The sequence below is a fragment of the Lynx canadensis genome, chromosome A2 (genome assembly GCF_007474595.2).
Source record: "Lynx canadensis isolate LIC74 chromosome A2, mLynCan4.pri.v2, whole genome shotgun sequence".
NCBI classification, from domain to species: domain Eukaryota; kingdom Metazoa; phylum Chordata; class Mammalia; order Carnivora; family Felidae; genus Lynx; species Lynx canadensis.
The window spans coordinates 53237920-53253816 of NC_044304.2; the positions used below are offsets into that span (position 1 = coordinate 53237920).

Here is a 15897-nt window from a genome sequence, read left to right on the forward strand (position 1 = left end):
AAATTTGAGTTAAGAACCCTTTACCAATATTAAGACCCTGACTATTTTAGGTCTGATTTATGTCTCTGTTCCAGAACATCTTTAGTAGGAATCATATACCACTTTCTATCATTTCATTAAATCCTCTTAGCTAATATCTTCTTAAATATCTTCTTAAATAACTGTCATTTTCCAGGCAGGTGCTAGGTTTCTAGGCCTAATCAATTAAGTTATCAATTGAGTTGCCAGATGAATGCTGTGCAGTAGCTATTGGTTTGGTTGTGTACTGGTAAGATAGCAAGTCCTGAAATCTACTTACTGCACCAGCTTCCCAGATGATCTCAAGCCCTGGTTTGTTCCCTCCAGTCTCTCCCACATTCCAGATAAGTGGTTTCTCAGATCTTAGGCACAACTGATCATGTCACCTCCCTGCTTAACATCTTTGACAGTATTTTTAAATTTTTCTAATGTTTATTTATTTTTGAGGGAGAGAAAGAAACAGAGCACAAGCAGGAGAGGGGCAGAGAGAGGGAGACACAGAATCTGAAGTAGGCTCCTGGCTCTGAGCTGTCAGCACAGAGCAAAATGCGGGGCTTGAACTCACGAACTACAAGATCATGACCTGAGTTGAAGTTGGATGCTTAACCGACTGGGCCACCCAGGCACCCCTCTTTGACAGTATTTTTGGAGACAATTGGGAAAATTTTAAAGATGTTAAAATTTATTTTAACAGTAAAGATGTTAAAAATTATTAATTATTAATACTAAATTAAGTGTTAAAAAGTCATTACCCAGGATAGCCAAACTCATAGACAGAAAGTAGATTATCAGGGATGAGATGGGGATGGGATATGGGCAGTTACTGTTTCATGGCTCCATTCTATTTGGAATGGCGAAAAATTTTGGAAATGGTGATGATGACTGCACGTTGTGAATGTATTTAACACCACTGAATTTTAGACTTAAAAATGTTTAAATGGCAAATTTTGTTATGTATATTTTGCTACAATAAAAAATGCATCATCGCCAGAGATAGTATTTAAAGTGTTATAGAAGAAATGGTATGAAATTTTGGATTTGTTTTAAAACACTCAAACAATAGTCTCAACAGTGAGGGTGATCGTTGAAAATGATGGGCAAAATATTGATAACTGATGAGGGTAGTTTTTTCACAATAAAAAGTTTTAAAAACTTTTGTAAACTAGCCATTAAGTCCCAACTATTCAGCCTGACATCTGAACCCTTTGCCGGTTAGATGCTTCCCTTTCTCTGTACCTGCAGCTCTCACTGCTCAGCTTACAGTGTCCTTCCCTGCAGTCAGTGGGTCCACCTCAGTGTTCTGTGCTTACGTAGCTTCTGTGCCTTTATACTCAGCCATTCAATTCTGCTTCCTTCTTCTTATGTGGCAAATTCCTACTCATTCTTTAAGACTTTAAGATTCCCTTTCTAGAGCCCTCCTAGACTTCTCCAGGCAAAGAGAATTCCCTCCTCTGAGTTCCTAACATGCCTTGTTTGTACTCTTGCTATAGCTTATACCCTAAATTTATATTTATACCTTTTATTTATGCTTCTGTTCTCCACTAATCTGTAAGCTTCGTAAAGGTAGAGGGAACTTGCTTTTCACTACATGTTTCTGAGTTATACGAAACTTCTGTTGTTTTAGTTGTGCACTTCAAGTATTTTTTAAAGAAAGATTGAAAGGTGGGAATGTGAATACTGGTTATAAATCTTAAGAGTTGAAAAGGAACTTAGCAGTTGCCTGTATTGGTAATGGACATCATTCTCCTTTTCTAGACTGTGCTTTCTCTACTTGGCAACTGCTGATGCATTTTTACAGTTCCAGCACCTACTATTGGGTACTCAGTAAATTGTTGCTGAATTTATTGACAAATTGTAGCCTTTCTTTCTAGAGATTGCAAAAAGCCAGATATGTAGCTTGGGGTATATGGACACACACTTTCCAGAAGAAAGTGAATTTTCAGGCATGGTTTGTCAAGGCAGCAAATGAGCACCTGGAGGGATATTCCTGGGCTAGTGGGGTTGGTGGCAGTACACATCTTGCCAGTGGGTGGCGGCAGGACCTTATAAACCCTCTGCAAGACTAGCAGGCCTAATTTTACCCTTTGAGTGTAGGGTGGGAAATAGGAATCCTCTAATATTTCCAGTTTACTTTCTAACTTCTTCATGCCTAGAGATGCTTGGCTGAAAGAGCAAGGCCAGTGAGACAGTGAGTGCCAGAAACTAAGCACCTTGTTAAAGATAAGTGTCCACACCAGTGCCAGGTATTTACTAAGTGCTAGACTGGTTCCAGAGCTCTAAGAATGCTTGTTAGTGCTTTCATATTCTAGATTGGGGTTTTGATCCCTATATAAACCTCAGGCACCTAGGGAAGATTTACACTTAAGGCTGTTTTTAGGCCCTTTAGTTCCAGTGTGGTTGGAGATTGAGAACAGATTTTCATGTGAGGAAGAAAGAATAGACGCGCACGTGCCCTCAGATGCGCAATGCAGGAAGAAAGGAGGAACTTGGGCCTGCAGTGATAGGCTCTGTTCAGTCAATCCTGAAGGTGGCCCCTTCTGGTTTTCTCCATTTGTCTGGCCAAAACCATCACTCCTAACATTAACATAACATTAACTCCAGTTAATAAGCAAGCCCTGATTATGAACCTAGGTAAGTACATAGCTCAGTGAAGGAGTTGGAAATTTATGGACACAATGATTATGTTTGTACAGGCCTTAGCTCAGAGCATATAAGCAGACAACAGCACATAATCATTATTAAAATTCCAAAATGTTCTGGAAAATCCAGGGCTCACTTGTGGGTGGTCCTTGCACCAAGCATTATTACATAATCCAGTTGTCTGAAGCTCAGGGTGGGAGAGGGGTATCCCAGATTATTAGACAACTGAGTTTGAAAGATGGTATCAGATGATGATGCTGTGAGCCAAATATCATAAGCAGACAATAAATGGGATGAAAGTTCAGAGGAGGAAGAGGCCATGTTGGCTGTGGTAATAATGAAACAGCAGTAATACCTGGTACATAAATATTTGTTGCATTTTGCTAATAGTAGTTTGTATTTACATAGCATTTCAGAGTTTCCAAAACACTTTCATGTCCGTTATTCTCATCTGGCTTTATTAAGTCTTCACAATGACCTGTGAGTAAAGTATTAATAAATGAGGTAAAATATATAAAATAAAATACTTAGAATTGTGGCTAGCACACAGTGTATGCTTGCTATGGGTATTACAATTATTATCAGCCCTGTTTTATATATGAGGAAACTAAGGCTCAGAGAGGCAACTATTGTCAAGTCAGACTCCTGAAAAGTGGTAGAACTAGGCCTGAACCCAACAAAACTGGCTTCTATTTCTAGACCTTTCTCCATTCTATTTCGAGACCTTTCTCCATTATCCCTTGCATAAAACAGGGAGAATTTAAGTTGGGCTTGCCTAGGTTGGGCCAACAAGTTTTGAGGCAGCCTTAGCAGAGAAGTGTTTTGAAATTGTGTTCCTCAGCCTCATAAGCCCTAGTTGAATAGGAATTGGTGAGATTGGTGAATGTGTTCATTGCCTTGAGTAAGAAGAGTTAAATCTAGAAGGCTCTACTCATTTTAGCAATAAGGGAAGATGGTTCATTGCCTGGCCCATCAAGGAAGCTGCAAGCCATTAAACTCACATAGATCCTCAGCTGCTAGGCTTGTTAAGAAAATGTACAATAGGGGGAAATTGACAACACAGGCACCATAGATATTTTTAGTCTGTGCTTCAAGGATGTACATCTTGGGTTCTGTTTAGGGTTGAGAACAAGGAGGTGAATTTGGGTTGATTTGACAAGATTGCCAGTCAGAAAGTCCTTCTCTGAGCCCTGTTTATGCAAGAGACTATGAGGTTAGGGAGGGAGGAAGGGAACTAAGGGAGGTGAAGTAACTTTCCCAAACTTTCAAACACTGAGGAGAGTGGTGTATTTTTCTTGGGGCATCAGGGGAGGGTGGGGAGGACAGTGTGACAATGTCAGTAAAAACTGTAACTCTGTATGTTCCTTGCACCAGCAGTTCTGCAATAAATTGTTTATCCTTCTAATGTACAACATGGTGACTATAGTTAATAAAATTGTATAGTGTACTTGAAGTTTTCTAAGAGATTAAATCTTAAGTGTCCTCACCACACACACAAAATGGTAACTGTGTGAGGTGATAGACATGTAATGTGGTAATCCCAATTCACAAAGTATGGGTATATTAAATCATGATATACACTAAATGTATGCAATTTTATTTGTCAATTCTACCTCAGTACAGCTAGGAAAAATAAGTTCTTTATCCTATGGATAGATTCTCTCTCTTTTTTTAATGTTTATTTATTTATTTTGAGACAGAGCAAGGGAAGGGGAGAGAAAGAATTCCAAGCAGGCTCTGCACTGTCAGCACAGAGCCTGAGGCAGAGCTCAATCTCAGGAACCCATGAGATCATGACCTGAGCCAAAATCAAGAGGCAAATGCTTAACCAGCTGAGCCACCCAGGTGCCCCTCTATGGATATATTCTTAAATGTTAGCCATTATAGCACTGTTTATAATGTAAAAAATAACCCCAAACTGGAAATCTAAACACTCACCAATATATATTGGTGAAATTACTGTATGACTTTCAAATAGAATTTCTTGCGACTATTAGAAAGAGGTCCATCAGTATGTGCTGAAAGCATATCACTAAGATGTTTTATCAAGTGCAATAAAAATCAAGATTCAAAAAAGAAGAGTTTATGTAGCATGATACTATATGTATGTATGAAGCATATATGTATGCAGATAACATATACACATTTTCCCCACACTGGAAGGATATGCTTGCAACTGGTAATGAGGATTATGTGTGATGAGAAAGGAATGGGAAAGGAGAAACTTATTTTTTATCTTATTCTTTTATGTGCTTTTGAAGGTAGATTTTGGTTGATTTCACCACATGACATACCTTTTTTGTTGTTGTTTAATTTAAGCCACTTGCCTAAGGTCACAGAGCCAGGAAAGGTTAAGGCTAGGATTTCAGAGCATTGTGATTCACAGCTTCTCTGGATTCTAACACACTGCCTCCTAACAGTGCTTTCTTAATATCAGCAGGTACTTCTGTCACTTCTGTCACTTGCTTGTAAGTTACAAGCAAGATTCTTCATAAAAATATCTGGAACCAAAATTTCCAAGGGCCAGAGCTGGGAGAATGTGCTCATTCTCCAGAAAACGTCTCTGCCCCATCCACTTGCTATCTCAGCTTCTTTTTTATAAGATTGGCTCAGCCAAGAGAGGTCAGTGACCCAGAGCCAGGAAACACAGACCAAGATTTTCAACAGGACAAATTACCTTAAGGAAAAAGCATTAAGATCATTGGAGAGGTGGGGCTGGGGAGAAGGCATGAAAACAGTATCGTTAGCTGACTTGGTCACTGGGCAGGTGCAGGAAGTGGCAGATAAACCCAGCCAGAATCTATAAATATACTTCAGTATCAGTGTTTAAAACTCACAAAATAAGCAAGTGCAAGTGAATTAAAATACTTGGTGACACGTAAGCACCTAGATGTAAACTCTTAGTTCTAGGCTTAACCCCTATGAACTTTTCTGTGGTTTGGGCATATTATTTAACTGCTCTGGGTTTCAATTTCCCCATCAGTCAGATGGACAGCACTATCTGCCCTGGCTGCCTCACCAAGTTGTAAGGGACAAATAAGGCAAGGAATGTGCTTTGAAAGTGCAAGGTATCATACTGAATGAGAGGTTATTGTTAATGGCTCTGAGACTTACCTCACAGAACAAGAGCTATTTTGAGACAGGAAGATAGAAGGAAGCATCAGAAAAGCATTGCTGATAACAAGGTAGACACACCTCATCAACACAAGAAAGGAACCTCTAGGGTCATTTACTCCATTTCTCCTTTTTATAGTCATGGAAAAGATCTCCAGAGTCAAAAATCTACAGAGCAGTGATAGTGCCACTATAGACTATCATTTAAATTCATAAATAAGATGGAACTGTAGCCAAGGAGACAGGATAGGGTACAGGCCCCTTGCTGGAGGGGCTTACAGACCTATGGATGTTGAACAGGGTTCTGTAAGCAAGCTGATGAAGCTCACTAAGGTATTGGAACAAAGGTTGGGGGGATAGGCTTCAGTGATCCAGCTCCAGGATGGCTGAGTACCTCTGGGGAGCAATTTAAGGGTGGCCAGGGACTTAGGACAAATGATAACTTCCTAGAACGGACTGTTCCAGAATCCAGAGAGGAAAGGAAATATCTTGGCCTCGTCCTGGGTAGTTCACAGGAACCAGGGTAGGAAGTATTTGTAGTGGAAATAGTGCTCACAACATCAAGTCCTTTTGAACGGAAGAAGGAAAATAGGGAAAATACATGCAATGTAGCACAGTTTTTGTAATGGTGGGAGTGAAGATGGAGAGAATGAATCAGCAGAGGGAGACAGTACTATACAGTCCCAAGGGCACTGAACCCACACGTGGGTGTGAATACTGACTGGCTCTGTCACTAACTTGCCATGTGACCTTGAATATACCATTTTCCTCCTCTGAGTCTTGGTTTCCTCATCTCAGAAATGAATACCTTTCTGTCTCATAAGTTGTTATGAGGATTAAGAGAGATCTTGAAAGCAACGTACATACAATTCCTGGGACATGATGTCCAATAAATGTTAATTTATCCCTTTATTTTGGAGAGGGACTTCTAGAAACCCACCAGTGAAATATGCTAATTTGAAATTTCAAGCACTGGGAAAGTGGGACCAACCCAGCTAACAGGTATAGTGTGGAAAGGCCCTTTTCCCATATGGAGAAGTAGCCTAAATGGACAGATAAGAAAATTTTATGGGGGTGAGGATGGGGAGTTAAGAGCAAAGTAGGAATGGATAGAAATATAAACATAAACACAGTCCACTTATGAGGGGCTCTGAAGACACTGATGCATTAATATGATGTTCCTCTAGATCCATGACAAGATAGGAAGATAATAATTACTATATAACTCAACCTGACTAATTTTCTTGACTGAAATTCAGAAATACAAGATAGGTTTTGTGTTCAATTATAGCAGCATTCCTCAGCCTCTTCCCTTTTAAAATTTATTTTCTGTGAGCACTGGGTGTTGTATGGAAACCAATTTGTCAATAAATTTCATATATATAAAAAAAATTTATTTTCTGGTATAATTAACTCTGTCATTCATTGATTGTCCTTTAATCCTTATTTTGTGGGTTATATTTGCCTTTTAAATTATTAATTGCCTCAAATCCTTTTTGAAAGTATGGGTATGAAGGGGTAAAATGATAACAGTTTCTTTAAAAACTCCAAGGGCAGAGCCCAAGTAGAAAATCAGAGTGACTTGTGGGATAGAGGAAGATAAGCAAAGTATATGTGTAAGACTGACCTGCTCTTTATGAGGAATAACATTAGGGGAATCCCTACTTCTAGACTTCTTTTGTAGCCCAAAACCCAAGGATGTTATCATAAAAATTGCAAAATCTAGGAATGAAAAAGTGCTTTGGATTATTTTATGTGTAGGCAAGCTGAGCATAAAGGAGAGGAAGTGGTTTGTTTGCTTGAGGCTGTCTCATGATGATCCAGTAGCTGAGTTATAGGGTCCAACCCTCTCATTCTGGGGTTCTCTCTACTATGGTCCTCTTCTTTATGATCGTGAATTCCTGATCTCAAACACTTCTATGATACTAATTTGTGTGGGTTTTTTTTTCCCCCTTTTTCCAGGGCCAAGTGCTTCCGGGGCAAAAAAGTCCTTGGAGATTATGATATCAAAGTGGAACAGGTAATCACCCTGAAGCCCAGAGTTACATCTGCATCATCATTATTCTTTCTTGACATCCCACAGTGAACCATCTAGTTCTTCAGAGTAGAGTTCAGTGTCTGTCACTGGATTCTAGGCTCTCCATCTCCTTCCCTCACCCCTCTCCCTGGGGATTTTCTGCCTATGAGATATGGTTATGAAGGCTGCATTTCAACTTCCTGACTTTCTTTCATGGTGCTGGTGTCTGTAAAGAAGCGAGGAGTGTGGCTCTTAGGGACTTCTTGCAGTACACAGTTCTCAGGCTGAGGAAAACCTTAGGGGAATGTCTTCCTGGGACACCGGCCATACCTCCGTATTGTTGGTTGCATGATTTTCCTGGGTTGGCACATATCTGGCATTCAGTTGTGCAGCCTCCAGTGGTGCCTATTCTGGGTGTGAGGCTACACTGCAGAGAGAATTTCAAAAGAACACCTTGTTTGTAATGTAGTAAAGTCCTGAAATCACCCCCCCCCCTTTTTTTTAATCTTCCTCTACCCTTTGCATTGTAATAGATAGAGATAATTAAGTCCATTTGGGTGGAGAAGGGGTGTCCAGTTGAAACAATGCATGTATTTTCTATGTAATAATAGAAGTTACTTGTCATTCCTTACACAGAGTGCTGTGATTTACAGAGTACTCTCCTATGCATTGTTGCATTCAGTTCTTAAAACAACTTGTTAGATAGGCAGGGTTGATTACAAATTATTCCCATTTTATAGATGAAAGAAACCCTCCCCACCTCCCACCCCGAGAGGTGAAGTGACTTGCTTAAAGTCTTATGGAGCTAAATGGGGGCAGAGCAGAAGTAAAACCCGGTTGCCTAAACTAAAACCTGGTGTTTTTATGTTGAAACTGACAGAGGGCATGTTGCCTCAGTTTGTGTTCCTGCTCTGTAGAAAGTCAGCACAGGGGAGTCAGAACACCTGAGCTTTGCTCCAGTCTCTGCCAACACTAAGTTTTATTTTCCAGAAAAGTCACTTAACTGCTTCTTTGGTAAATAGGGAGAATTCTCTCTGTCCTTCTTGCCTCACAGAGTTGCTATGAGAGCTGGATGAGATCAGTTTGTGAAAATATTTGAAAACTGAATAAATGTTTACGGGAAAAGCTGCTGCTGCTCTGGGGAGAACTTGGCAAAGGATTGTGATCTTATTTCCCTACCGTTATTTTTATTTATTTATTTTTATTTTTATTTTTTTTACAATTTTAACTATAGTTAAAAAAAAAACAAAACATGTAACATGTAATGTACCCTCTTAATCCCCTACTGTTATTTTCCAGGCGGAATTTTCAGAGCTCAACCTGGTGGCCCATGCAGATGGGACGTATGCTGTGGATATGCAGGTGCTCCGGAATGGCACAAAAGTTGTCCGGTAAGCTCCTTTCTGTCTTCAGGGTCACTGTCACAGTCTTCAGAGTTATTGTCTCTGGTTTGCAGAGGTGTTTTCAAAGTCAAGTGTTGGATTGAGAAGGCAGTGCTGTGTATATTGTACAGAAGTTAATGATGTGTGCTATGTACAAGTAGTAGAGGAAGGCGGAGAAAACTAAGGTAGAGCTCTTAGTCCATTGGTAGAGAAAGGACTCAGGACTTGTTTAGACGTAACTAGAGTCCTATTAGGGGAGTTCTAGACCCCAGCACCCCTTCCACCAGTGTGATTTTGTGCTTTTATATTTTCCCTGGAAAATAGGATTCCTTTGCTTAAAAAAAAAGTTTGAAAACCTCTGATCTAGTTCAGCCTTGTATTTTGCATTGATTTTCTTTAATTTACTCCATGAGTTGCTGGCAGAACCTTGTGTTTCTCTCTTCTCTTAACCCCTAGCCCTGTATTCTTTCAACCACCATCCCTGTATTCTTTCTATATTCCTTAGTCCTGGGAATTCATAAGTCTGATAGGAAAGTCTAGGTTGGAAGGGACATTGTGGATGGAAGAAAATTTGCAGTTAACAGGACACTCACATGCCAGGTGGTGTGTTGGATCATATCACTTATAGATGTGATCAAATCTAATACAACAATTCTGTTAGGGGAGGTAATGAGAATTCCAGATTGGGAAAAATGGTTCCCACAGTGTCATTCTTCCGAGGGGTCCAGCATGGCATCAGGTTTTTAGACTTCAGAATCTTGCTCCAGGAAGAATCTTCACTTTATCCTCTTCCCTACCTCCATCTGCAGCATCCTGACACTGAGGTCTCCAGTGTCCAACAGGAAGTGGCTCAGTGACAGGGAAGGCAAAACTCAGGTGTCGGGAACTTAACAACAGGGAAATGTAAACTCCTCCATCCTGGAGACTGAGGAGGACAGTAAAAGAGATGTCCGTTCAGGTAGGGAGTGAGCTCAAGAAAACGATGGGCTCCTCCAGCTGCAGGTAGAATGAGTCATAGGGATGCATGCACAGAAGCAGGTGGTGACAGAAAAGTCCATAGTGGGTGTCAGGAGGGATCTGGCAAGAATAAAGCAGGCCCTTCCAGGAACGAGTGTAGGAACTTGAGAGCTGGCCTGTGTAGGAAGTCTGCAGCTCAGTTCCTATAACTGATATGTAAGTTTTGATCTCAGGCATATAGGCTGGAGCCAGTTTCCCAGAACTTGGGCACAAGGAAGTCAGAACAGCTCTAGCACATGCCATACTGACTTGATGCTAAGTCCCTTGCGTGACTGAGGAGGGCTTCTTCCAACCCCACATTAAAAAGACTGGTCTTTGAGGCCAGGTGGTACTGGAGCTGCAGATCGGGGTTGGATGGGTGGCCTGGGCAGAGAACCAAGTAGGTCACTGCATACGGTATGAAACTGGCAAGCTCTAGAGCCTTGAGGGTGGATGCTGCCACAGAACTGACTCTCTGGAAAGATGGGGTTCCTCTGGAGTCAGGGCATGAAGATGGAGCAGCTGAGGCAAGGAGCTTTGCTGGCTAGAGGGGAAACACAGGAAGCCTTCCCATGCATGGGAACATTCTGTACTCCCAGTGCTTCCTGTAGCCATTGCTCAACCTCAGTTCTTCGAGAAATATTTGCATACGCTTTGGAAGGATAACATCGGGAAGCTTGGCATCTGTTCTCAGTCAGCCTGAACCCTTACTCTCCTGGGGGCCTGATCAGCTTTAAGCAGTTGGAAGAGGGCACTGAGATCAGGGATCTCCGTGGCAGGGTTGTGAAGTCAGCCACATATGTTGTCCTTAGAATCTTCTGGGATCCTCTTGGAGCACGAACTCTGAAGCCACAAGGAACTTCTGCTCTCACATTTCCCCATATTCTTGTTCATTTAAGGTGTATGGGTCTGAAAGTACTTCTTCCCTCCTGAGGAATTTGTACCTTAGAAAAAGACAATGCTTAATCCAGAGGAATAAGGGAACTTCATACATCTGTTCCTTAAATTTCCTCTGAGAAGTACCATAATACCTCACTTCCTAGTCCATGAAAGAATAATAATAATAAAATGAGGGGCTTACACCAGGTGGCCCTGAATATCCCTTTTCTATCTAGGGCTTTGGAAATAGGAGACGAGATGATGTATGACCTGAGATGCTGGTTGATGGGAAACTTGCCTCTACATTTTTACCAGGTCCTTCCGGCCGGACTTTGTGCTTATCCGGCAGCATGCATTTGGCATGGCAGAGAATGAGGACTTCCGCCACCTGATTATTGGCATGCAGTACGCAGGCCTCCCCAGCATCAACTCACTGGAATCCATTTACAACTTCTGTGACAAGCCATGGGTGGTGAGTGAGATCCCCTTCTCCCCAGATCCTGTAGCTCCCAGTCCCCCAGGGGGGACCACTGATAATCAAGGCACATTAGGCAAAGCTGTGAGGATATGGGAGGAGCTTCAAATGGGACAAGGGGTAGGGTAGGCTCTCACAATAAAACATTATCATCATGGGCTGGGCTGCCTTTGCTGCAGAGTGGACCTTTGGTCTCACAACAAAGCCACACAAAGCTTCTATAAAGAAATCTTTACGAGTCGGTAGGCTGTGCCCTCAGCCATAAGATGCAAGAATAAAAATACCTGTTTCTTGGCTCTGAAGGGCTATTAGAAAGGCCTGAGGCTGTGGGGACCCAGCTCCTATAACTGCTGCTCCAGCCTGCCCTCTTAGAAGGAAACACCTGCCCCTAATCACATCCTCTTCCTCTTGTTTTTCAAAAATCATTTCAGCTATCACACACTGACTTTCCAAGGGTGCAAGCTGCACACACTGTGAAGTTCTCCGACCCCAAGCCTCTCCACCACCCAGGGAGTTGGAGGGGGTGTTTTTTAACCAGGTGGAGCCATCACCTCTGCTCTTGACCTCTTCCTCACACCTGAATTCACAATATTTCCTGTTCTCTTACAAACCCAGGAGACCTGACAATGTAAGAGAAAGACCAATGAATGAGGAGTCAGAAGATCTGGGAGTTGCTGTGGTTGAGGAGGGCAGGTTGGGTTCCTGGTTACCAGTCATTCAGCCTTTCTCTTTGGACTGAGATACCTAAGAATCCCAGAGTTTTGCAGAAGCAGGCTAAAAGAATTATATGATTTGAATATGTTGCTAATCACAGAAGATCATATTTGAGGCCTTCAAGTTTCTTCTCTGGGGACCCCCCTTTTCTCCTCAGTCACACAACCTTCCCTACTGCAAATAAGCCCTAATCCTTTCCTTCCCTACCTTTCCAATACCTGTTAGAATTTGGCTCCCTCCTAGCCACACAGGGTGATTCTGCTATTATTAGTTTTTTTCTTCTAACTAAACCTCTCTGTGCCTGGTTTCTTTGTCTGTAAAGTAGGAATAATAGCAGTGACTGTCACCAGTTTGTCAGCCTGGTTGTTACTGTCCCCTAGTATTTGGGATCCCTTAAAGAAACTAGTCCTCTGCTTTATGTTCCAAAACTATGCCAGAGGCCAGGGTGGGAGGATCAGGGAGCCTGTGCCTAGGGCTTTGCCCCTCCTGGGATCTGGGATCTGGTGAGGGTTCACATTCTCACCCATTCATAATCCCAGCACATTGCCTTTGGCATCACATGAGAACTGCAAGGCTCCCTGGCCAGACACCAAGTTCTCCCTTCATTTTCATTAGGCAGCTGCCACACTAATGGCATTTTATATATTGTTCTTTGCCTGTTAATGGGAGTGAACAAATTTGGTGACTGTGAAGGGAAGGTCCCTCTGAAATGATGACTTTGGTTCATATTTTCTATATTTCTTTATTGCGTTGCAAACTCAGGCCGCTTTCAGTGTGAGGCTTCAGTTGGATTGTCAAGGCTCTACCTTGCATCACCGTGTCTCTGACCATATCTGCTATGGTCAAGAGACCTGCTTGGTCAAGGCAGGCACACTGGGATTTTGGAAACAGAAGTAGCCCTATCAATGAAGGTAGCATTCCAGAAGAAGCCAGAATGCCACCATCCCATATTGCTGCACTTTTATCTAAAAATCCTATCACTCTATCTAAGTTTTTTAGAGACAGAAGCACAAGAGTTGAATTAAAGCATTTATTTCCAGAAGTGCTAAGGATAACTTACTAAATTCAGACTTATCTTGAAATCTCATTTCTTCCAAAAAATCTTTCCCAATTCTCTGAAGAAGTGGTAAAATGAACATTATCTTCCTATTCATTGCCAACATCACCCCCAGCACCTAAATCCATTGTCTATGCATAGAGGAAATAACCCTTATCAGATATTACATTTGTTTAATTGGTAACTGTGTGCTTGTGACTTCATCTAAGTTTCCAAGGAGGCAGGGGTTAGATGCCAAACCCAGTACCTTGAGCAGACAGGGACTGCCAGAGATAAAGTGGAGGAGGGTGGGGTGAGCTCCCAGGGATCTAACTAGTGCCTGGGAACTGGCTGCCATTTTAGTCTTGCTGTCCCAGGACTCTGGGATTCCGCCGTGGGCCTTCCTGGCATCGCTGTGGTGTCTGTGTAACTCTCCCACATGCTGGAAAGATAAAACCCCACATGCCTTGGTGCCATGCCAATGCGTGGGCTGCAGCAGGACAGAGGTTGTTAGGCAGAGCTGGCATCAGTTTGCTGGCGATGCTGGAGAGCGTTGGGAGCTCAGGAAGGTATCCAGAGGCAGAACAGGAGTCCAGCCTGGCCAAGGTGGGTAGACAGGACTTAAAGGTCAGATGGGGTGATGGAGAGAATCAGAGAAGGCAGGGAAAGTCTGAGGGGTTGGTCTTGACAGTCAAAGCAAGTTGACAAACCAAAGAATGGCAAGGACAGCAGGGTATACAGTGGAGAATGCAGTGGGCAGGAAGAGACCTACCTGGGTGCTGTCCCAACTCCAGGTATCATCTGGGGGCCTATGCTTTCCTTTGCTTCTCTAGCCTCAGTCTCTTCATGTGTAAAATGAGATGTCTGGTCCAGAGACTCTGTGAAGTGTCTTTCAATAATAAAATCTTGGGGGCCTGAGAGTCCCTGACTCATAGTTTCAGTCCTGGAGGACTTCAAGACCCAGAGTCACTAGCCGTGTCACAAAGGGGAATGACCCAGAAATTCCAACATTTTCCAGCATTTCAAAAATAATAGGAAAATTCTGTCTTTGCCAACAAAAGGACCACAACATATGATCACTTAAACTGCAGTTTGATGATGGAGTTTGGGAGGAAATATAATAAAATGATATTCCTTTATGGTAAAAAGTTTGAAGAACTGATCAAATTCATTCCTTTCATTTTATATATGAAGAAAATGAGGCCTGGAAAGGAGAAATCATTTGTTCAAGGGCACCCAGCAAGTTCAAGGCAGAACAAGAACCAGAAGACTCCAGTTTTCTAAAAACCCTGTTCTGAGCTTTTACTCCTCCCCTCATTCCCCTTTCCCCCCTCCCCACCATCCTCACTAGCTCATACACCAACATCCCTTATACAGAATAGGACCTGAGCTTTTGAAAGATGTTCTAGCTTTTCTTTTTCTGGTAAATTGAAGGCACGTTTGATCTGGCAACTTTTCCTTCTAGCAGTTCCAGGTATCAGTGGCTTAGAGTATAAACTAACCTAGTAGCACTAGAGGGAAGATGCTGGATTACCCCTACTGCCAGTGCACTGGGGATAGGTGTGTGGGTAGGGTGTATGAATGGATGGAGCAGAAAAGTCCTGTGTGTTTCCTGTGGGAAGAGCATGGTCTTTGCAGAGTCTAAAAGGTAGCTACGTGAAAGAGTAGGAAGAATTATATATTAGGAATAAAGGAGCCTTGGTTATGAATCCAGCTTAAGTATTACGTGACTTTGGGCAAGTGACCTCACTGGGCTTCAGTTTCTTCCTTATAAACTGTGGGAGCAAGGTGCTCCAGGAGGTGCTAGATGTTTGCCAAAGGCTTTTCAACCCTCACATTGTAAGTATGTGTATCTCACCTCTTCTTCATAGAGTTATTCTGGTTTCTCATAGGTAAAGGGTCCAGTGAGTTGAGTTCTTAGATGAATAGGAAGTCCTGGAGAGACTGGGTCTGTCTATCCTGCATACCATGAGCATCAAAATCTTCCTAAAGAGCAGCTTTATTCATAACCTGCTGCTTAAATTCTTATGACTCCATACTGCCTGCAGAAAAAAGCTACCATTCCTTTCCTAGCATTTGAACTTTCAAGACTTGGCCCCATGGTACCTACCCAGCTTTATCACTTGCCATCTCTGGAGTGTTTTAGAGTTAGAGACCCAAATTTCAATCCCAGCTTCATCTCTTTGCAGCTCTGTGACTTTAGGCAACTTTTCTACTTTCTCTGAGCCTCATACGTAAAATGAAGAGGATAAAATACCTAGTTCGTCAATTTGGTATGAGGACTGAATATCATTAAAATTGTATAATTATAAAATTCATTCAGTAATGAATGTTACTTCATTCTCTCTCCCTTCCCCAACTAATGCATATGTTCCCTAAAAGTAAGAATTGTGCACCTCTTTTATATCCTCAGAGTGTTTTGCACAAAGCCCCCAACAGAGCAAATACTCAATGAATGTTTGTTATATAGACTGATGTTTGTCTGTTCCAGTTGTCCAGATAAGCTGAAACATTTGCTTCTCTTTTGCAGTTTGCCCAGCTGGTCGCCATCTACAAGACATTGGGAGGAGAAAAGTTCCCACTCATTGAGCAGACATACTACCCCAACCATAAAGAGATGGTAGGT

General features: G+C 42.1%; 1 protein-coding gene across 1 annotated transcript in view; it reads left to right on the plus strand.

The window, feature by feature from the left end:
• The window catches only part of SYN2 (synapsin II), a 196525-nt gene that overhangs the window by 136821 nt on the left and 43807 nt on the right, over window positions 1-15897 (plus strand). Inside the window, exons 2-5 of the mRNA XM_030307425.1 lie at window positions 7735-7792; window positions 9089-9180; window positions 11362-11518; window positions 15802-15891. Of these exons, the coding sequence (XP_030163285.1) occupies window positions 7735-7792; window positions 9089-9180; window positions 11362-11518; window positions 15802-15891 (397 nt within the window). The remainder of the gene's footprint in view (window positions 1-7734; window positions 7793-9088; window positions 9181-11361; window positions 11519-15801; window positions 15892-15897) is intronic.